The following is a 24,529-nucleotide window of genomic DNA, read 5'->3' on the forward strand; positions in this document are numbered from 1 at the left end:
ATATAAAGCAAGCCAATGTTATCGTTCTTTTTCTTCTTCACGTGTTCGATCTGTGTTTACACTCCTGTTAATATGCTGTCAGGGCCGTAGAGAGCGATCACGGTCCCTGGGTTAAGAAACACATGGGCTTCTCCTAGTTCTTGCTCAAACAAATTTTTTTCTTTTATAAAAATAAAAAGTGTTGTTCGACCCGGTCGCCCCGGGCCCCGGGGATATATCCCCGGTTGCCCACCACTCCCATTGTCGGTCCTGTATGCAGTATTAAATTGAAAGCCGAAAGCGGTTAATTTGTCAATGCGCGTAAAGTATTTATGCGATTATTTTAAATGCAGCAATACGTTATATGAATGTCTTCAGCGTAAATGTTAGTTGAATGAGTTGCTGTCAAATTTCATAGAAATTCTTGATAGGAAAGGCATTTGTATTGAATGAAAACGAAATGAATTGCCAGTTGTTCTACTGATAAATGGGCCAAGACTAGCTGTCATACGCGTGCTTGTCAGTGCATATAAAATGGCCATTAAGATGAAATCGACGATAATAAAGAGTAGCTATCAGTGCCTTGTTGGTCAGTTGGTGTTATTACAAAACAAGTAAACGATGATTGCTAACTTTGGCATGTGTTTCCCTGTCACGGTGCAAAATCTCCGATCCATACAAATAAGTGAAACATTAGCAGCAGTAGCGCCCAGCCTTATACGATTTTGTTCCACTCAGATGCCATCACGACATTAATGATGTTGACAACCGGACGGACTTTTATGTAAACGGGTGTATGTTCACCATTTGCCGTCGCCTGTCAAAACATTTCTGAAGCAATATACTTTATAGTTATTTTAATATTATGATTTTTTAAAGGCACGTTCAGATATGTTCAGAATTATTATAAAAGTTAGGAATCGTTATTACCACTACATGAATAATCATGGTTCTAACAATGTCGGCTGTTTTATTAATCTCTAAAATCAAAATGTACGTAATCTGGGTTTTCATTCATCGTCAAGCGAAAACTTACAAATGCTTCATGCAGTGAAAACATGCTCTAATATCCACGCATGCCCAGTCGAGTACTCGGATGACATTGTGTATATGGAAAACACACACACACACACACACATATATATAATTGTAATAGGTTTCCATTTTAAAAAGTCTGTCCTTAACAGCGCATTGAGGTTTCCGTCTTGGAAAAAAATGGAACAACTACATAATACGGATGGATTTCGGAACAGAAATTTCCATAAATAATAGGAGGTATTTAAAATACAAATTTTCCAACAGCTTAATGCTGGAATTCGGGGGATGTACATCGTAAAAATGCTCAGTAATGATTGCCTTTCAAACATAAGACGTTACTTGCATCCGTCAAGCGTTTTACCATAGCCTAAGCACGGATGATATTAACGGTTTCATACAAGTATCTGTCTAGTTTTGGATACGATCAACCTTACATTTTATCAGTTCAGCACTGTTATCAGTCTATAAAATCAAGTGAAGTATATTGATCGTGCTTCGTTCAATGTATATGTCGCCAGCCAGACTGGCCGATTCCTCATTCAAGTATCCGCGCGTGAGGCTAATTGCCCGGACATTGTTCCTGCGTGATGGCGTTGTACAGCCTAATTGATAGAGCTTTCATCAATCAAGGTGTGAAATTAAGTCATTTCGTATTGAACTAATTGTGATGTTTGATTCTAGGAGTTCTTGTCGCGTGGCAGCCGTCAGATCGAGTTAACATAACAATGAAGCCGATGATTGCTGAACAATGGTTAAAATGGACTTTCCTGCAAACGATAATTAATGTTCATTCACTTTCTTTAGTGATAAAAATGAATCAGGTATTTGGTGACATATGGATGAAAATAATAATCAGTTGAAATATGTTCAAAAAACAATGAGATGGAAGAGCATGCACATTTTTTTGGAGGAAAATTTCGAGATTAAACAACTCTTGCTGTGCGAGATATATTTTTTTTATTATTTGGATATATTCTTATTATTTGGTCATTAGTCCTCGTGTTTTGCAAAAGTTCCTATCGTGGGGCTATTTTCAAGAACATTTGTAAAAATTGCCTGTTGTAATGTTTATCGTTCCATTTAACTGAGTTTCGGAAATAGTTATACCAGGGTTTTAGACACGTGATGTAACGCTCAATCAGTATTTCAACGTCTCCTGTCATTTGTATTTTGTTTATTGTTTCTTGCTTGCTTATTCTACTTTAGATCATGGATAGAACACGACTTGGTGTACTTGGCCAATAAAGAATATCAGCTTAAAATCTGATGTTATATTCACTGATTATTATTGTTATTATTATTATTAAAATCAGATCTCCACTGTCCTACATATAACAAATGTCAATCTGGTGTTAATCAGATTCATTATTATTATTATTATTATTATTAACAACATTGATGGATTTTATGAAAAGGTATTATTGCAATAAGCACTAACGCATATATATATATATATATATATATATATATATATATATATATATATATATATATATATATATGACAGGGAGAGAGATTGGTAGGTAGGTAGTTTACACACTGATAGACACATATATACCATGCTATTGTTCCTTCTAAATAAAATGCATTGCCAAAATACGGATCATAAATTCGTCTGTAAAACATGCGCCACTTCAATAATCTATGATTCTAAAAATGTGATGAACTAACAGTTTAAAATGTTGATTTATACTGTTGATTGGAACTATTCGTAGGAAACTAAAACTTTACTGAATATTTTTGTGCTCGAATTTTCGTTTATTTTTGATGCGATTTCATTGTAACATGATACTTACTGAAACTTATACCTTACTATTTCATACACTTGTCTGTACAGACATTTTGTATCGCGTGTTCCTGGGTGACTTAATCACCGATTGTTCAGTACAAAGGTAACTGGCATCCATCTAACGTTGACCGCCTACGTAGATTTTTGTGTGTGCCCGCATATATACTTACTGTACTACAGCATCTGTGCCTGTCATCGTTTCTTTATTATCCACATTGTTTGGTTTGTCTTGTATGCCCAGTCACTAAGAAAACTAATACAATACAAAAAACATATTTAATAGAAAATGACCGTTCTGTTTCGTATCATCACGATTTTCTACCCTGGGGGTAACTGGCAATGTGCGCTATAAAGCCGTCTCGTTTTTGTTGGGAGATGAGCCATATTTGAAAGCTGTGGCGATTAACAAAAACAGAATTATAGTTTTCCAACATTTTATAAGTCATCTGCTGCATTTGTGGGAATGTTTAAACCACATATAATGGCCAAGATCAGATAATAATGTAACAACGAGTGGAGACACTCGTCGCGCCAAATTGTCTAGACTGTTCACGTGATAGCATACAACCAATCAATGGCCATTTATCTGCCAGGATTGAAGACTCCATACAATACAACCCATTATGCTAGAAGGTAGCGTGTTGTATATGCGGGGAAAGAAGACGTCGCTTAAGTATGATAGATTAAAGAAACACCAGATCTTCCAGATGACTGATTGTATAAAGAAGAGACTGGCCAGATCTTTTTGCTATTTAGTGATTATCTTGAAAATTATAATTTAAGTGAAATCAATTTTCACCTATATGAAATATAGACTCGTCCAATGTTGAAAGTCGAGAGGGTCTATAGAGTGTTGGGATGAGCAAATGGCTAGGTCGGCTATTAGAGTGGTGATTTCTATGAGGAGAACTTGGAATTCTGTGTGATAAACGAAATTTCATCAAGAAATGCTACATTTTGGATATATGTTAAACCTCGCGTTTGTTGAGATTTGCTTGTGTTTATTCGTCGACTACACTCGCTGTATATTACATACATGACATGATCGTCAGTGTGTGACCAGTGAGGCCCTATTCTTAGCAAGGGGGTTTTATACAGGATTCGGGTTTGAAGAATTCGTCTTTCTGGTCTCAATTTAAGGATTAAAAATCGTCTCCACAACCCGTGTTCGAGTCCTTGTAAGGCCATGCAAGCTGGGGGGCCAACAAACAAGGACCGAATGTTGCATGTTTCGCTCTAAGCGAAGTGGACTTGTGAAGCGCTTGTGGAAATTGAGGATTCCTCAAAATGAAGAGTGGGGTGCGGATGAAAGTCCAGAGGAATTGGAATTAAAGTCTGTCGCTCAGTCCATGTTGAAAAGATTAAAGGAGCGACAACTGGACGTGTTAATTCAAAGCATAGAGCAGCGGGGTGGCGAGGCGACGGAGTGTGTTCTCCTACCTAAGGGGGACCTGCGCCTAGGTCGCCGCTCAGTGGCCCCTCACATACTTTGCTGTCGGTTGTGGAGGTGGCCATCTTTATCAAATAACTCAGAATTAAAACAATTGACTTGTTGTTCCACCGTCAATGATCTGGCCTACGTGTGTTGCAATCCATATCATTGGAGTTTGCTCATGAAACCAGGTAAGTTAATTGGGATATTCGTTTGTGAACCCCAGAACGCGCCTCAGTGGCGAAAACATAGCTGTAGTACACTATTCGTTTTTTTTCTTCTCCCCAACTTTAGACGATTTTGGTAATAAAAATAAAAAAACTCACCACAAAACATCAGAAGCATTAGCAATAGCTATAAATTATTTCAGTTGTATTCTTTTTAGACACCCTTGTCTGTGCGTGTTTGTTTATCGTAACACAAGAACCTCGTCCCTACATCCCACCGACCCGACACATTGATGTATATACTGAGGTGGAGGGTCTTCCGACGGGAGAACTTTTTTGTACCGTTCCAATATTCTGTATATATTTTATATTTATATATTTATATGTAGTTGGTTTTGATCTTTTCGGTGTTTATTCATTTTCGTTTCAATTTAGTCACAGTTGGTCAACGTACTTGGAAAGGTGTGTGTGTGTGTGTATATATATATATATATATATATATATATATATATATATATATATATATATATATATATATATATAATTTCTTTATATAACTGCTCCCCATAGAGGAAAGATTAGATAAAGTAGCACAAATATGTGTAAGAATTTTCCCCCAGCCCGCACGGCTCTCAGTTATTAGCCTGGCGCCGATTTCTTGTGCTTGGTATTTATCACGGGGAAATGGCAATTATTGTGGGGCGCCTAAGCCTGTTTTCTCAGGGCCTTTCATTTGACTGTTAGCTACAACATTTTTTCTTCCATTTTCCCTCCTTTTTGGACAGCAGGTTTAAGTGTCTGTATACTTTCTTTTTGTGTTGTTGATTGGGTACATGTGATTTTAGCTTCAGATTTATTATTGTGTTTGTCTGAAAGACGTGGAGTATCATTGTAATATTGGGAAATCTCGTGCCTTTCATCAGATTATTGTTTGCATCTGGCACTTTTTGAGATACTGTCCTAAATGTAGTCTTTCATAATAAAGTGATTTTTATTTAATTTGCTTAATAATATTGAAAAACGTGTTATTACAAAATTAATTAAGCAATAGTCTGAAGTAGATGGAAGCATGATGTTCATTTATTCTTCATTCATTGCAGTCTTTTTGAGAAATAGTGGAATGTAAAGAACATTGTTATCATTTACCCACAAAACCCTGACAGAAGCAGGAGGAGGCAATTATTATGTGACAGCATGTTCCATACAGGTAGCCCAATTTTTATCCCCAAAAATGCAGTTGAATTTTTATACCGTTTGCCCTTAAACATCCTTGCATAGCTAAGCTACTAGATAAAAATTTCAGTTGTCACCCCCTCAATGTGTCCTTGTAGCAGTGGAAATATATGAAATTTCCATGGTTTTGGTTACCATGTATATTGACTTGTAAGACTTTTAACTGCAAACAACATAGACTCTGATCTTACATCACATAACCAGCAGGTCATGGTCTGTGTTTGCTGTACTGATTAATTCTAATAAACCACAGATATCCAGATCTGCTTACGCCTTATGTGATGGCAGAAAAGAGGTCAGTGTATTTTGCAGTTGGGATTGACTTACAAGTGAGTATACATGACAAGTATCCATCATTTACGCATAGTATATATATATAGATGATGTTTAATTGAAGATACATTTTTCATAAAACTTGGTGTGTTTGCTGTTACCTTCATCAGTGCATTGGAGACCCCCAAATTTTTAATTCCTCCCACCCACCTGTTTTGATATCAATTTTTAAAAAATATTCTGTCTGGTCCCTAACTTTGATAACAAGGAATTTTGAATTCTCAATCTTGCACCCCTGGGGGAGACAGTGCAAAGGGCATTATTTGATTGAATTTAATGTAATCTGTTTAGTAAACCCATTTCAATTATCGTCCTTGCTTTAATATCATGTTGACGTTCATATATCTCTACGTGTATTTGTGTATGCAACTAACAATGGTAGAAACATCTATTGCCCAGTACCCTGCAAAAACTAAAACGAAAACCAGGGAAACCATACATAAAAATACCAAGGAAGTATGTCAGCCAAGACGTAAAATCAATAACACCTGTTGTCCACATTAAATGGAAATGTACACTTTTGTCTGTTGTCAGCCATATTTTTTGAAAATTTATTGGGCTACTTTCAAGATTTGTTATTAGGCAGATGCCTTTACTGGGTATCCATGTTTTTTACTTGCTTAAACCAAGTTTTTGACAATGTTCTTTCCACAGATGTATATATTAATTACCTACAGGCTTCCAATTAACATTTTTCAATACTTAGTGTTTTGTAATATTTTAAACTGCAGGCTATTGAATAAAATTGTAATTTGAATAAAAAATATCACCTACAAAAATCTTCTGGTTCATATTTCTTTCAGCTCGCAGTTAAATGTAACCAACAAAATGCTAGCTTGTTAGTATCAATTTGGAATCCTTTTATTTCCCAACCCATCTACCCAACCCTATACACAAACATGGTACTCCCAACCCACCAACCCAACTCCACATGCAAATACAGTACTCCCTGCCATGCATACCCAATTCCACGTGCAAATACAGTATTCCTACCACAACTATCAAATCATGGAAACTGGTAATGTATGTATGTATGCATGCATCATTGCCTGTAACAGTATATGGTGCCAGTCTGTAGTAAAGTTTAAAAAAATGTAATAATGAAGAATTTACACAGAAAGTGGATGTGTGTATATATGATTTGGACTTTTAATGTAGCTTTAACAGTTTTTCTGTCATATCCTACAATGCCTGCAGTGTGGCAGTTTATGGTGATGCATAACACTGGGGCATCATGTTACAGACATGTAGCATGATGTCCCACCCAGTCACATTATCCTGACACCAGGCTGACCAGTCCTAACACTAACCTCTTAATGCTGAGCATCAAGCGAAGCAGCTGTTATTACCATTTTTGTAAGTCTTTGGTGTGACTCGGCCGGGATCGAACCCACAACCTCCTGTATCCAAGGCAGACACTCTAACCACTAGGCCACCGGAGTGGTGAGGAAGAGAAAGACTTTTAAATAAATGTAAACATGAATTACTACATGATGAAAAAGGTAAACATGTTAACAGTCTGTAAAATGGATATAAAATATGTTGGGTAAAAAAATATAAAATCCTTCAAATATATTAAAAACTTTTAATAGAGGGGGCATTACATGTATGTTTGTAAAGTTCTGTACTGTTTTAAGGCATGACTCCATCTTCAAACCATGCTTTTCCTGTTCTATATTTTATTTATTTTTGTTAGCTATAAACTCGTCTATTCTCAATGGTCCTTTAGATTAACTGGTACTTGAGTCATGGGATAATACAATTGACATGCTTATTTAAAAAGTCAAGTGCAATTCTCCCTTGTCTGCCTTTCCAAACATAAATGTATCTCTTCTATTTAATAAACATGGTCAGCATCCTAAAGGTTTTGTTTATTCATTCAGCAGTGGCCTTTGCTATGCTGAGTAGAATGTAAGTCAAGTTATGTAGGTGACTAGACCTATCTGTAGGAATGTACATGTATTGCTAATATAGATTTGCCTACATGGGTCATATTTTTGTGTATTGAATTCACAGCAACCTAAAACCCATCCAAATTATTATTCATAACTCAGCACTTATTAATGTTCACATTCTCCTTCTCCAACCTTACTCCAATGAATTTATCATGTACACCTACAAAAACAACAGTATGGTTGAAATTAGCTTCTGTCAAAAGTGCTTGCTTTCTTTAAAGTTGTTGTTCTCGTTAGAAATTACTGATATAAGAAATCAAGCATTTTCAATGGAAGCTGGGCTGAAATGACTGTTATTTTAAAATGAAAGCACTGTCAGTGGAAGCTAGGTTGAAATGCTACATGTCTTGTATGGTTGAGTATCTGTGGTGCTCTTCCAATGCACATTTCACTCTTTTCGTAATGAAGCCCAATCAGATAGGCTGTTATGTAGAGCTAGAAATTTGTTCAGTTGGTAGTGTATCAGCATTAGAGAATACACTGATTTTGATCAATGTCACTTTATGCGAAAGGCTTTTAACAATAATTTGTCAAAGTTATGTACCATAAATGCTTGCACTGAAAATTCTTTGATGAAAACAAAAAATTTAGCTTTACATTTTGTTATAACTTGTTCAATGCAATTTTTTCATCTGCAATATTCATTTTACCTCCTATATGTAAGTGTTTGAAATATGGGAAATTTTATGCTACTTAACATTGTCCCCATACAAAAATTTTTTTAAATCAAGAATGTCAATGGTTATTACGATTTGTTACATTTACTTGCATTAGAATTGGAGGGCCAGGAGAACAGATCCTGACTGAAAATGTGACAAAGTTTTTCATTTGGTTCAGTATTTTTTATTCCATAACAAATTCTACAGTATAAATATCAGTTTGGAGAGTTTCATTTGGTCAAGTGCAGTAAAATTTAATAATATGCACACCCAGCATTGGTGCATGGGATAACTTTTTGAGAAGCGGAGTTCACAAAATTTACCTTTAGCTTGAAAATGTAAAGGCCATCATCATCATTATCTGAATTACCAGTAAACCTGTCATTATCTACTCAATGGCGCTTGTACTTTTTAGTTCTGTGAAACGTCACACGCAGTGATATCAGTTTCTAAAATCAGCCATTCGGACAAGGCGAACTGGCGTAATGACGTTCAGTCTTCTTTTTCTGTGTTATTGTTCTTACTGAAAACTATGTACCAGGTGTTAAATTTGTTCACCTGAATATAAATGTGCATTCCAGTATTTAGTTACAGTGGTGCTTAAGCCTGCAGACTGTATAAATCATATAATCAAATTTGATGAATCTTTCTAGAACAGTATAATACACAAATTGCCTGCATTTTATCGCCAATAGATATACCTTGAATATTTTGAGATGAAAATTCCAAGGGGACTACCAGCCTCCCCAACCATTAACTAATGTTGATGAAGTATTCTTATATGTGATTTATCTTTTAACATTTAAATAGAGAGGGATGTATATAGGAAAGTGACTATTTCATATATTTTGTTCAGCGTATAAAATTGCACTCTAATTAGTTGATGTGATATTATGCATGTATTATCTAGAAATGTTGCATATATATTCCATAAGTTTAAAAAAATTGTATCAATGTTTTTTTTTTGTTTTTTTTTTTTGTTTTGTATGCATTAGTGATTTTATTAACCTTTTCTGATTCTGATGTGTTAATCGGTAACAAAGCTGAGAAAAGAGGGTAGAAAATTTATGTTTATTTCAATGTCGTTTTACAAACAATTGTAATTTTGAATGACAGTTTATAACATATAAGACTTCATTATGTTCATTAGAGTTATGGTGTTGAAAGAGCAGCACTGGTTGATTATATTAATACTATATGGATAATACATTTCCTGAATGAAAAGATTTATACAATTATATATAATTATAATTGTATAATTATATAATTGTATGCGTGTATTGATGGAAATAGCAATACAAAAACTGCTGTCCCTAATGATGACAGCCACCCTTAAAATGATCCACATTTTACAAACAAAAACTAACTTTAAAGGAAACAAAGTAGATTTATAAATGAATATTACTTGTTTCAGCACATTCATTTGTCACACACACACACACACACACACACACACACACATATGTATATATGTGTGTGTGTGTTCCTTTAATGTGTACATAAAAGAGCTTTACTCACTGTAGATTTGAAAACAATACAAAAAAGGATGACAGAAATAAAGTGTACAAAATTTTTACTGTTCACACTCATATATTACATTGGAATATATCAAAAGTTACATAGTGAGGGAAGTGCAAATGAAAACAACTTTATTTTTGCCTCTATGTCATGAATTACTGCATGTTACAAAGCGTTTCTCTGTGCTTTGTCCAAAAACAATATGGCGACCATTGGGCACAGTGATGTCATGGTCTATTTTTAGCAAAAAGTAGAATTCAGTACAAACACCATTCATTGAATGTAGTCAGGATCACATTCCCCCATGCCTAAAATATAAATTTTCCCCACAAAATTATATTTATTTATGATTTTGAATGAGCTTGATCAAAACAAATTGAAAAGCAGCTTCCAGTAGGAAGTATGGACTTTAGACTGAACAAAGTTGAAAGCATTCTCGATACATCATCCCTTTGTTTATAAATTTTAATGCTTTGGCTAATCATAGTTTATGACCTTGATCTTATATTTCATTTTTTGCAGATCTGCCAATACCAAAGGGAGGGTGGACTCCATCAGAACGGGTAAAATTAACAGGTAAAAAATTGTTTTAGTTTCCAAGGTTTTTCTTCGGATTTTAGAACTGAGAGTCTCATGAAGAATCCAAGGATTTTCACACAAAAATATCTCCAACCTGATTTTCACACATATCTGAGAGTTAGATGCTCTACTGGGGCCAAAGAGAAATCCAGTTGTCTGCATGATCATTTTAAGGTTGAGCATTTGTTTAACATATGATATCATATCCATTCATTCTGATTACAAATGAGATCTCTGATAATATGTAGATCTGACAGGTACCAACAAAAGTTAATATTGTGTTGACCATGTGGAACCAAATAACTTGTTGCATTTGTGTTGGGGAGAGAGTTACCAGTATTGCTGGTAGAGTTCTAAATGATGTTTTCTCTCCCAGAAATGTTAAGCTGTAATTTGATCGTGAATCAAAAGATCTCCAGAATATGACGACGTATTGATACCCATCGGATTTATTTATTCATAAACTTGTATTGATTTTAATATGACTATATGGCTGTTCTAATCTTTAATTATTTATGTTCTTTAGTTCAACACTACACGTACTCGTTTTGAAAATTTTTCATTAAAATAAAGATAGATACAGAACTTTTCTGGAGTATTTAAGATTTGCTTACAATATATACTTCCTTTATACATGTACTTCCTTATCAGTAGAGTCCAACCATAGACTGCACAGACCCAGATCTGTTATCACATAATTGGCCAGGAGATCTGGGTCTGTGTTGTTTTGTTAGGAGTAATCTTTAGAGCAAGTAACATTGAGCCTGATCTGTTGGTGCATTATGCATTGGATGATCATGGTCTGTGTTTCTTGTAGTCAGTCTCAACATGTACACAAGAAACACATCTTGTTTGTCTCAGAGTACAGTATTTGAATCCTGCATGATTTGAAAGTTTAAGAAGTTTGTAACACTTTTTGTTTGTCTCAGAGTGCAACATTTGAATTTTGCATGATTTGAAAGTTTAAGAAGTTTGTTTTCAAAAATTGCATGCATATGAAATTTGACTAAGAAATTGGCAGGAGCAGACTGTCCCAGTATCCTATTTTATACTAAGAAAAATCCATTAGCTTATCAGATGTGGAAATAATGTGTAATTTTCAATTTAATATATTAACAACTCTGTCAGTTGGCAGAGGAAAAGAAATGTTAGAAAATGACAATACATGTCCTTTTGGCAGAGGAAAACTTGTCACTTTTGGCAGTGCAAGACAAGAATTTAAACTGGTATTGCTAGGGGACCATTCAGCACAAACAGGAGACATTAACTAAGCAGGGTTTTGAAAATGTAAAAAAACGTATTACAGAGTTTTTGCTTGCACAAAATAACTATTACTCCGCCATGGAAATTTAAAAGTAGGTGATGTTTATGGCCTATATTTTAGGATGTGTTCTAGAAATTATTCCTGACCCTTCTAACACTAGTTGGAAATAATTACAAACTGAGTCTCTCCCTGTAAATCATTCTGTGGTATTGTAGAGCAGGAGCAAGGTGTGTATATGAACTTGACCAAAACAAAATGGAAACAAACTTCCAGTAGAAAGCATTGACTTTCTGTGGATAAAGTTGGCAATATTCTCAGCAGAACACCATTCTCATTAAAAAGAAAGATATCAGCTATGAATCAGCTCAAAATCTAGACTATCTCGCTATCCAACATTATCAGTATGCAGGCTATTTTGTGGGTTTTTTGGCACTTGCATAATGTGTCACAATAATTGGTTGAAGTATTTGAAGAAACTGGAGCTACTGAGACAGGAAAATGAACTGAGGTTAATAGCTTCTACTTCGGTGTCATTCAGGTTCTGCACTGTATTTGCCAAGTATCAGTTGTGGAAAAATTTTGGTCAGAAACGTGCCTCAAATCCAATGCCACCATTGTTATAAAAAAATTATTCTTGGTATTTTTTTGTGTACAAGCAATGCTTTATGAAAATATGGTGTAGTGCACCCATGATGGTAGAGTAGCCATCATTTATGTTGCCTGGTTTTCTTGTTTGAGCAGCTTAATATTTCCAGTACTTTCACCAGTTGTTTCAATCTGCAGAGATTTAAGGTTGTACAGGAATGTCCAGAATGGTCAACATGCTTGTGACTTAGGATGGTGAGATTGTTAGAGCATGTGACCATCTGTAGTGCAACTTTGACAGAGACTGGACATCATACAACTTCGACAGAGACTGGACATCAGACAGATGTGGTTTGCAGTGAGATTGTTAGAGCATGTGACCATCTGTATTGCAGCTTTGACAGAGACTGGACATCAGACAGATGTGGTTTGCAGTGAGATTGTAGGACCAAGTGATCATCTTGGGCCCCCACCCAATATAAAGAGTTGTTTGGGAATTTTGGGTGCTCACTGGCCCCAGTCAGTTTTAAAATCAAATCTCCACAGTTCTACATGAGGATCTGAGAGACAAATCATCTATGTTGGGTTCTGCGCAGAGGCAAGAAAATCCCAGTCAAGGGAATACGTTATATGTCTTCACACCCCATGCTCACTGGCCCCAATTGGTTTTAAAATCAAACCTCCACAGTTCTACATGTGGATCTGAGAGACAAATCATCTATGTTGGGTTTTGCACAGAGACAAGTAAATCCCAGTGAGGGGTATACATTATATGTCTTCACACTCCATGACTGTGGCTTCTTTGTCTGATTGCAAACTCCAACATAGATTCTATTTATCTCTTTGGTCCCACTGTCTTTACTAGAATTGGACAGTGGGGATTCCTTTTTTTGTGTCCCGCTGCTTTTGACAAGCATAGGATGGAGAGGATTCCAACTGCCTCTCATAATACCTGTTTTAAGTGTTCCATGCATTGTTACAGGTGCTTCATTGTATTTTTTTGTTTAAACATTTTGGATGTTGTATTTTTAGATGATAAGTATACTTAACAATAAACTGATTATTCTAATGAATTGATCTCAATTGTGGATAGACTGAGATGCAGTTTTACTATACATGTATACTCTAATTGTCCATTCCAGAGCATGTGGACAGACCACCAGATAATGGGATTGTTTCCACAGAGACTGGCATGACGCCCACATCCCGAAGGGAAATATTGACAGGTAATTAGCCAATAATAATTCATTTTTCATGAATTACATGATTCTGATACATTTGTGTTAAGGTCATCAACTAAAGTTTATTTCAGCATGGTTGAAAAGGTATGCCCTTCCAGTTTTATGAAAATAATACTTCACCAAATTAAAAATAATAAAGACAGATCTTGGCAACCAAAAAACTCCATTTTTTTAATGTTGCAAATGAGTTTCAGTTCCAGTTTAAGTAACAATTTTTGCAATCCATTATAGGTAATTGTCTGCAAGGAATTGTGGGTGAAGGTGGCACATGTTGTATTTTCACTTGTTTGCCTCCATATAAATGAAATATATTTTACTGGTGAGATCCTAATATTAGTCATAATGAGTAATTCTGTGCAGAACATTACCCACAATGCCTTCTAAAGATGGAGCATAATCCTACTGAAATTTTGCTTGCATAGGCCATCATCTGCTTACAATGTTAAGTCAAATTGACATTCATTTAAAAATAACCATGCTTTGAAGTTGCCATGTATGTGTTTAGAAAATTATTTGGTTCTGTACTTTTATCAGCAAAGCTGGATGATATACCCACTCAACAGTGTTGAAATATACATATCCCATACCTTTATAATTCTTGAATATTTTGAGTGAGAAAGTGTAGCACAAGTTCAAATATCTACAGTTTCAATTTGTAACAGAAATAGAATAGAGTTAAAATCAGGTTTAAATGAAAAAAGTTTTGGTGTTCCCTTTACCATAAGTATTTTGGTTTATTTTATTTTTCTGATTTGTCACGACATATTTCAAACTGTATGACAGTCATATTTGGTATTTTAGCGTGCTGTGGTGCATGCCAGATAATCTCCTGTCACATAGTTGGTACACTTTACCTATAGTGTATGTTGTTTAATTTTTATGACAGTGTTCTCTTTACTGTTTGGCTGCATTCTTGAGAAGTTTCCTTTTCTCTGTCTTCTGGAACGTTTTGTTTGTATTATTACTATCAACTTTTGTCACCCAATTTTTTGACAGATTGCTTGGGGAAAAAAGAATATGGCTTGTTACAAATTACACTTACAGTTATTGGTCTGTGAATAGAGGGTGGGGACATGATACCTGTAACATGGAATGCATCCTATGACGAGCATGGTTTGAATGTTAACTTAATATGAGTAATAAACTTGCCTCTGTTCACAGGAGAATGTGCACATGAACCAGTCTCCCAACTGACAGAAATATGTCAAACCACAGTTATGTGGTAAAACAGCTCCATCAAGCTAATTTTATTTATGTGATGCAATTCTGACTTTAAATTAAATTTGTCTGTCTACTACTGTTCCAGATTACATAGTGCAAATATCCAGTCACAAATTCATCACAGTAAATCTGGAATTTCTGCATCCATTATTTATCCCTTCACATGAATATCCAGCAACTTGAATGCTTAGTAGTGAAACTGACACTTTTAAATGGAAACATTCATTGTTCACATAACCTGAATCCAAAGATATGAAATCCGAGAATTTCCTTCAGACATTCTTTGTTGAAAAATTATGTTTTCTGTTTTAGGTTTTCTATTTATTTGGAAAGATGGTTGCTCTTTGAATTATAATTTGTAAAGAAAAAAATCTGCTTTTAAATGTTACTGGTTGTAGAACTGCACATTATTCATCAAACAAGCTTCTTGGACAGCATTTTTATCCGAAACAAATGGAAGGTCTAATGCCTGAGTCGGAATGAACAAAATTATTTCTTCTTCTTTCTCTCTAAACTATTTGCATTAAAATAAGAATTGTGTGATAAACAGAATCTCAAATGGGGTAATGATTCAGTGTTATAAAACTTGAATAATGACGTTTTTGCTTGTCAAGGCTTACAAAGGTGTGAATTTTTCAACTCACTTCATCAGTTTAGTATTAAATTATTAACCATTTGAGGATGGTACATAGTTTTGGAAATTGTAGCAAGTCTACACAGTGAAAGGTATATTGTACATCCACACAGATTACCAGCCACTGTCATCAAGCACAGTGGAAATTGTGATTTCTAGCAAGTGTTTGTTCTGCACCCTCCTCCCCCCCTTTTTTTGCACAACTTCAGTCATGATAAAAAAGGTAAAGGAAGGTATTGAAGTGAGATGATCTCGGTATGACAAGTCAAGGGTTTGTGAGTATGACGAGTCATAGGTTTGTGAATGAGTGTGACGAGACATAGTTTTGTGAGTGTATGACAAGTCATAGGTTGGGCCATGCATTCTCTCTGATGGCAAACACCAGAATGCTAACACAGCGTCAAATTTTAACCTAGATGCAAATTTCACATACAAAATGAATGCATTCTGACAGAGTTGTTGAAAGTAAATGAGTTGTAGTTTAGCATATTTAACCTGAATTAAAAGTTAAGAAGCATGTTGTTTGTTATAAAAAATTCTGCTTTTCACTTGTTCTGGGTTGTCAGTCACACCAGTTTAGTATAAGTGTCAACATGTCTCACAGTGCCACCAAATTTGAAATGTCCTTTCACCATCAGTTTTGTTTTTGAAGATAACTTTGGATCTACTTAAATGAGTTTACAAGCACTACCCTCATGTCCTGGCATATACAAATACAAACACTACCCACATTTCCTGGCATATACAAATACAAACACTACCCACATTTCCTGGTATATACAAATACAAACACTACCCACATTTACTGGCATATACAAATACAAACACTACCCACATTTCCTGGTATATACAAATACAAACACTACCCACATTTCCTGGTATATACAAATACAAACACTACCCACATTTCCTGGTATATACAAATACAAACACTACCCACATTTACTGGCATATACAAATACAAACACTACCCACATTTCCTGGTATATACAAATACAAACACTACCCACATTTACTGGCATATACAAATACAAACACTACCCACATTTACTGGCATATACAAATACAAACACTACCCACATTTACTGGCATATACAAATACAAACACTACCCACATTTACTGGCATATACAAATACAAACACTACCCACATTTACTGGCATATACAAATACAAACACTACCCACATTTCCTGGCATATACAAATACAAACACTACCCACATTTACTGGCATATACAAATACAAACACTACCCACATTTACTGGCATATACAAATACAAACACTACCCACATTTCCTGGCATATACAAATACAAACACTACCCACATTTACTGGCATATACAAATACAGCTTTTTGTTGAGAATGATTTATTAGTAAGTTTTTGCCCCTTGTCGTTACTCTTTTGAAAATGACATAGCATGCCAGAGACACAAAATTAATTGATCATATATCCAACTGGTTACTTACTGCAATCTTCTTTATCAAACACCTTGACCAACTGACCTCTAATCAAACACCTTGACCATCTGACCTCTGTCCAACACCTTGACCAACTGTTACAATTTGCTGAAATTTAAAACTAATGCAGAAAAGCTTCAAGTAATCTAAATGCCTGCATTCAAGGTGATCAAGATGTAAACTCTTTCCTAAATTCCCAAAAAGTCATTGGTTCTTTGCTTTGCAGACCTGCTTTAACGGAGCTGAAAAAGTAAATCCAGTAATTTGCTTGCTTTTCATTTGTTGCATCAACACATCTCTTATGTTTTGAAGAGGAATTAATCATTTCTTGACAACTAGTACTGTATTTACGCACTTGTTAAGTCATGACTATTTCAAACAACATAGACCCTGATCAGCCATTGTATAATGCACCAGCAGATCAAGGTCTGTGTTTATTCTACTTATTACTTCTAATAAACTGCATAGACCCCAGATCTGTCACCGCATTGTGATAATAGCGGATCTGGATTTTGCAGTTTCAATTGCTCTCGACTTAAAAGTGAGTATATAGGAAGAAGAAAAAACATTTTTAAAAAATGTATATTGTATGAACATATTGTTGCTATCTGCATTGTACTGTTGAATGTCTGGTTATGGGTTATAGAACCAAAGGCTAAAACCGTGGGACAGATTTGGCAGATTTCTCTCTACTATTATGGTGGAAGTCTTTGTGCATTTCTGTCATAAGATAAAACTTTTTCAAAGACAACTTCATACAACCTAACCCTGCTCAGAGCTCTCTGAATAGCAACAAGGAGTGGAACAACAATTTCGTCAATTGTACTGTTCATAGAGAAGTCCCATTCAACCGTTGAGTACCTCATTGTGCCCTATTGTGTTCTTTTATATATTTTTCAGTGGCTTATATTGGTTTACCTTACCTGTCCCTCAAAAATTTAGACTTTCTTTCAATCAACAGCCATTTGAACCATCATGTATGACATAACCAATTTTAAAATAATCCCTCTTTCAGAATTGTGATAGTTTAGTGCTTGTTTGAATGGATGATAGCTGTATGACAGGGTTGTACGACAGGGTATTTACTTGAGTTTTTTTAACCATAAATTATTTATCCATAGCTTTACGGTAGTTTGCTTATAAGGCTCTTGACTAGTGGGCCTTGTCTAAACATTATGCTATTTGGGCCGATTTGTTTTGAATGTGCACTGGCTGTTAATACGTCTGGGCATACAAACCAAGTAATTGAAGTAAGACTGCTAATTGGTTCTTCGTATGTAATGATTGATGCAAATACCCCTTAAGAGGAAGGGAAAGCTTTCAGATACAAACTCAAGGTTTGCTTAAAGATCTTGTTTACATAATTTGTTATGATTTCTGGTTTCTGCTTAGTATTGTTTTGATTTTTCAAGTAAACAGAAAACATCAGCCATAATTTTTCAGCTTTCCTGTAAGACGCTTTGTGTTGTAAAAAAAAAAATTATGCAATAACTTTTATAGGACCATATATTCTCTCTTATGAGTCCAACTGCAAACTGTACAGACCCAGATCTGCTGACGCATAATGTGCCAACAGATCTGTGTCTGTGCAGTATGTTAGGAGTACTTAGTAGAACAAACAAAATAGACCCTCTGCAGGTGCATTATGGTACAAGTAATCAGGATCATTGTTGTTTGCAGTTTGACTCGACTTATAAGCAAGCATATATGGTATTTCTCCCTTGATAAGACTTGTAGGTCAGTGTAATAAATTTGTATTAAAGTAGAGTGTGAGCTTATTTTATTTTATGAGTGGAATAATTGGTGCATAAACTAATGTCACTTGTGGCATTCAATCATTGACTTTTAATATCTCAGCTCCATTCCTCTGATGAAATTCAGATCAATGACTACAGGGGTTTAACAAATATTTTGCCTGGAGCCCAAGGGCTTTCAGATTGCCAAGGCTGGGCTACCATTCTGATGAATGAAAATTAATCGTTGACTTAATATATGTTATTATATTGCCTTTGATATTTTTCAGAATATTGACCATATAAAAATGTTTCACAATTTAAAAAAAATAAATATTAACAAGTCATAATAAGGAATGCCAGACTTTTAAGAACCAGCCATTTCATATAAAAATGATATTTGTGGGATTCTAAATTTGAACAGGTTGTCTGATTTTTTTAGTCCATAGGTGCTACTTTCTAGTTTTCTAAGACCTTTACTTGTAGTCAACAAGTTAAATGCTAAACATGCACAATTCAAAAAAGACTTCTCGTTTTTTTTTTGTAGCAAGTAAGCTTAGTGGTGCCACCTGTTCCACAAAATCACCAGGCCTTAGTAATTGACCAGTCAAAATCTGCATCATACAGCTAAAAAAATAAAAAAAAAAAAATAAAAAAAAAAAAATTAAAGTGGGGAGGAATAAGGGAGAGAGATTATATATGTCTATAGACAATCAGCTTTGTATGATGGAGTTATCAGACTGATATATATTCACATTCCTGATGTTTCTTGTACATTTGAAATGAAAGCATCTGATCACTGTGAGAACATTTCCGAAAACAGAATCATATAATCAAACTAGTCTTGGTCACTAAGCCATTTGATGCAGCCATATAATCCAACTACAGTCTTGAAAGACCACTGCTATATGTGAGATCACCTGTCTTGAGAGCCCACATTCTTAATGCACAAATTTATTATGTAGCATTGTGACCTGTTATGAGAAACCACCTGTCTTGGCAAAATAGGTGGTCTTTCAAGACAAGTTCTACTGTACCTGAATAACACTAGTCTTGGTTGCTAAGCTGTGTAATGCATTATTAATTTATTAATGGTAGAAATTCAATCTGGTAGCACAAATGTTTGTTTGGCAGATTTTAGAAAATACTCAATTGAATTTTATGAAAAAAAACATTTAGTTTCAAACAAGGGAGTAAAATACCCAGCCCAGAGCTTGTATTCGTATGGTGATATAGGCAACAATAATGGAATCACTAGTGGTGCCGTATATGCTGGCATACAAGTCGGGTCCTACTGCAGATGTCAGAGACCATGAACTGCCGTTGCATTATGTATCTGCAGATCAAGAGTCTCTGGGTAGTTAATGATACATGTAATTAGTAATAATTAGTGGTAATAGCCAGTAATTATCAAAGTGACAAAACCTGACAGCAGAGGAAGAGCACTGAGGATAATTGGATTTGTTATAGTTTCTGTTTGTATAGATTAATGTGAGTTACTTTAATGGCATGTCAGTGTTGAAATTAGAAACCAACAATTATTCGTTAGATTTCCATTTCTAAATCATATTTTTCCCCAAGTGAGTGGTACAGTTTGACATTATTTGCACTAACATTCAGGCAGCTGACCACGTTAGAGGAATAGTCGCCCCGAAGGCGGCATTGTGACATAGAAGAGAGTAGTCAATGGTCATGGCAGCTGTTCAAGACTGTGATCATTGTACTGTATATTGAAAAGAGGATAATGTTACCATTGTACATTCTGCAAACTATCCTTTTAAGTACTTGCTTCCTCTGCAACCCCCTCCCAACAAAACATTTTTAGAAAATTTTAGAGTGACAGAGAAATCACAATCCAAGAGAGAGAGAGAAAGAGAGCACAATCCAGAAATTTTTAGAGTGACAGAGAAATCACAATCCAAGAGAGAGAGAGAAAGAGAGCACAATCCAGGATGTGCATTCCTTTACAAATATAATTTAATTATTATCTGAAGAATTGTCCTCAAAAGGAGGTAGCATTGAAACTTTTTTTATAGCACTTAATTTATAGCCCACCTGTATTGGACAATCACCTGTTGTAAAACATTCTTTCTAGGTTGCTTTGAATCATAGTATTGTAAAAATTAATACATCTCTTGTAAGCAATCACCAGTCTGTAGCATTAATGACAAGTTTGTAAAAGTTGCTGCTTACCACTGTACGTTTTCACACATTGAAGGTCTAAGTGCTCTTTGTGGCATGTGGAGCAGATAACATTGAATTGGAGAAAAGGAAAAAAATATGGTGCTGCCTTAAATGCTTAATTATACTCTAAAAAATGTTATCCTACTCAATTCACATTTATACTTGCTTATAAATCGAGGCAAACAACAAAAAACCTGATCTGCCATGGCATAATGCACCTGCAGGTCAGGGTCTATTGTGTTTGCTCTGCTAATTACTCGGGGCCCCGAGTGTCTGAGGATTCTAAAGCACTCACCATTCCAGATCACTGCCATCTCACCTCTGTCTGTGTGGGTTTGAGTCTCAGTCTCTGCTAGCATGGGTATGTGGGAAAGCCTGCCAGTAACTTCTTGTGGGTCGGTGGTTCTTCCCTGGGTTTTCTTTGGTTCTTCTACCACCAGTTATACTGTCTGCCATGTATAGCCTATCTTGTGCTGAAAAATGGTGTTAAACCCTAGAACAACAACTAATTACTCCTAGCAAACTGCACAAGCCCAGGTCTGCCAATGCATTATAGAACGGCAGATCTGGGTCAATGCAGTTTGCAGTTGTACTCGACTTGTAAACGAGCTTATTCAGTAATTATTTGACATAAATATAGTAATAAAGTTTGTCATTTGAAGGCATGGCAATTTATTTTAGATAATGGGTAAAACAGACTACTGTTTGTACTTCCTTATAAGTCAAGTCCAACTGCCTTTCTGTGTTGTTTGTTCTATTCCAACCCAACTGCATAGCCCCAGATCTAACGACACATTATTCGATGCTGATCTGTATCTTTGTCATTTGCAGTTGGACTGGACTTGTAAGGGAATATTGACAGTATATACACTTGTTTGACAAACACTGAGCAAATGGATCTACCTACACAGCGAATATCTTAACATTTTTATTGTATACTCTTAGGCCAGAAAAAAATGTGTGTTTCCAGTGTGTTGACTATCCGTGTTTCTCAAAGCTGAGCCTCGCACTTTCAGCATGGTTACCGCACCACCACCACAAAAATCACATTTATATATATATATATATATATATATATATATATATATATATATATATATATATATATATATATATATATATATATATTTGTTTGAAGTAAATTGCCCATTGCAGTTGATTGCAGATCAGAGCCTTAAGGGACCATCTATCACAGGGTTCCAATGTCCTCCTGGTTTTGGGGGAGATCTTGTAATCCAGCTGCACTTTGAATTCAACAGAAACATCCTGGAAACCTTGAAACATGCTTTTTGCCATAAAAGGTGCTGGAACTCAATATCTAAAAGCTAAATTAATTTTTTTACAGAAAAGGCTTTATTTTTTTCAATGCAACTTTGTAGTGAACGATTTTGCAACAATTATCACATTACATTGGTAGCGATGGTTGAGTGTGGTAACTAAGAGATTTTTGCACACGTGCCTTTTGTGTCATTATTGTCTTTAATCAGAGTGTCAGACTTTTAAAACAACTCTTGAAATTTGTCATTTTCTCCTGAAAATCTCCAGGAAAATGAGAAAATAAAAATCGTTTTGTTGCAGGAACCCTGCTGTCAAATGAACTCTAAATAGAGGTCACTTGAGTTAGGTTCACGGGTTATTCACATTACATGTGCTTTATAAAATTTGCTCAGTCTGATTAAAATCAGATCTCTGCTGTCCTACATGAAGATCTGATGACAATCGCTTAGGGATCGCTTTCTGGTGACCTTTGAATTACCAGTGGAAATGCAGCTTCACATGTTAGGCACATACATGTGCTTAATAAAATTTCCTTCACATTCATAAAATCGAGACTGTATCATTTGTTGTGTTATACACACTATTTCTTTTCTGGGTAAAGCAGAATACAGTTACACTGTTTATTGCATAGATGTCAACCAACTATTTTGCTGATCAGTATTTGAATTAGAAAATTATAGTGCAATATATAATGGACAAATACATTTCTAACCAGAAAATATGTATATATTTATAATTATTTCATCTCTGTCTCTTTCTTTCTTTTGGTATAAATACAATAAATACAACTCCATGAATACAAACTTATTTTATGCGATACAATAGTCTGCCCAAAGCATTGCTGGGAGTTAAATAGCTGTATCTACAGAATGCATACTCAATAGTACAGATGCATTAGATAGCCCTGGAGAGAAATTTACTTAATGGAAGGACTATGGTAAACAACTGGATTAACTCCAGTTTACTGATAATAGGGATGTACATGTAATGATATTATTGTGTCCTCCCTGCTTGTCTGCACTCTTGACTCCAGACTGTCTAAGTGCCCCATGATACCCCCTCAGGATACACTGGTACCATTATGTTGGTCCACAACTGAAAGCTTGGCCAGGGGCCACTAGTAGGGAATTTTGATTCTGTTCAGCAGACTGGGAAATTATATTCATCACAATTGAGGGCACATCAGATAATGCTGTTTTTTGACAGAGGAATTTACCTGGGCCATATTGGAAAGGAAAGAATTGAAGAGCATGTATTACTTACTTCACATACCAATTCAAATATGCTTTTGAATCTGAGAATTTAATTGTTTAAGATTATATTTGACCAATTTCTTTTTTCTTTCCATGATTTATAATGGGGTCGGGGGTGGGTATTGCCCATAGGCATGTATGCAAGGGGGGGTTTGGGGCCACATTGTTTTTTTTTAATGTGAAAAATATATATTAATCGACCCCTTGTATGCTTCAAGATATGTGATATTAACAAATACTGAAGATGGTGTGTCCATTGTTGCATTCGTACTAAGTACAGTTGATTATTTAAAAATGTACGACTTGATAATGAATCAGGGTGTCCATCACATAATTACTTGAAGTCACTTCTTAATTGTCGTAGTTGATCAGAAAGTCAAGTGCTTATATAATCAGATTTAGTTTGTTAATATTAATCAAATATTACCAATTTCATTATGCATAGGGTAGATTGTATGTTCGTTTTTGCATTCATGCTAATTCTGGGGGGACCCTGGGTAGCTGAGTGGTCTAAACCACTCACCTTTACTATTCACTGCCATCTCACCTCTATCAAGTCTCTGGTTCTGCATTGTGAGTAAGTGAGAAATTTGCCAATAACTTCCCCCAGTGTTTATTACCAGAGTTTTCTTGGGTTCTTACTGGCTGCTGTGTATGTCCTATAATGTGCTGAGAAATGGCATTAAACCTCAAACAAATCATGGGAGGGGGGTCATTCAGTTTAATGGGGATTTGTGTGTTTGCACAACCTTGAAAGAAACTGTCTGCATATATAGTAAAACAAAAAATGCAAATCAAAGCTTAGATTCCTAAAATTAATGACAAATAAAGTTATACTAGAATAAAGTTAAAATTACATTTTTTCATGGTTTTCTCAATTTACTTTGTGAGGAGATTCCAGAACTGTTGTCTTTAGTCTTGTTCAGCACAGTTTAAAAAAATCCCTGCATTGTATGATCCATGCTGTTGTCCATCAGAAATGGGATAAAGGAGGTC

The 24,529-nt window shown here is 35.3% G+C and overlaps 1 protein-coding gene across 1 annotated transcript in view; it reads left to right on the forward strand.

Moving 5' to 3' along the window:
- The first annotated feature begins 3,462 nt into the window (after positions 1 to 3,462).
- The window catches only part of LOC149793135 (SMAD family member 6-like), a 46,586-nt gene continuing 25,519 nt past the window's right edge, over positions 3,463 to 24,529 (forward strand). The window contains exons 1-3 of the mRNA XM_089967056.1: positions 3,463 to 4,429; positions 10,626 to 10,679; positions 13,674 to 13,757. Of these exons, the coding sequence (XP_089823182.1) occupies positions 4,033 to 4,429; positions 10,626 to 10,679; positions 13,674 to 13,757 (535 nt within the window). The 5' untranslated portion in view covers positions 3,463 to 4,032. The remainder of the gene's footprint in view (positions 4,430 to 10,625; positions 10,680 to 13,673; positions 13,758 to 24,529) is intronic.

This window comes from Sinohyriopsis cumingii, chromosome 8 (assembly GCF_028554795.1).
Source record: "Sinohyriopsis cumingii isolate HCF-2022 chromosome 8, ASM2855479v2, whole genome shotgun sequence".
In the NCBI taxonomy this organism is placed as follows: Eukaryota; Metazoa; Mollusca; class Bivalvia; order Unionida; family Unionidae; genus Sinohyriopsis; species Sinohyriopsis cumingii.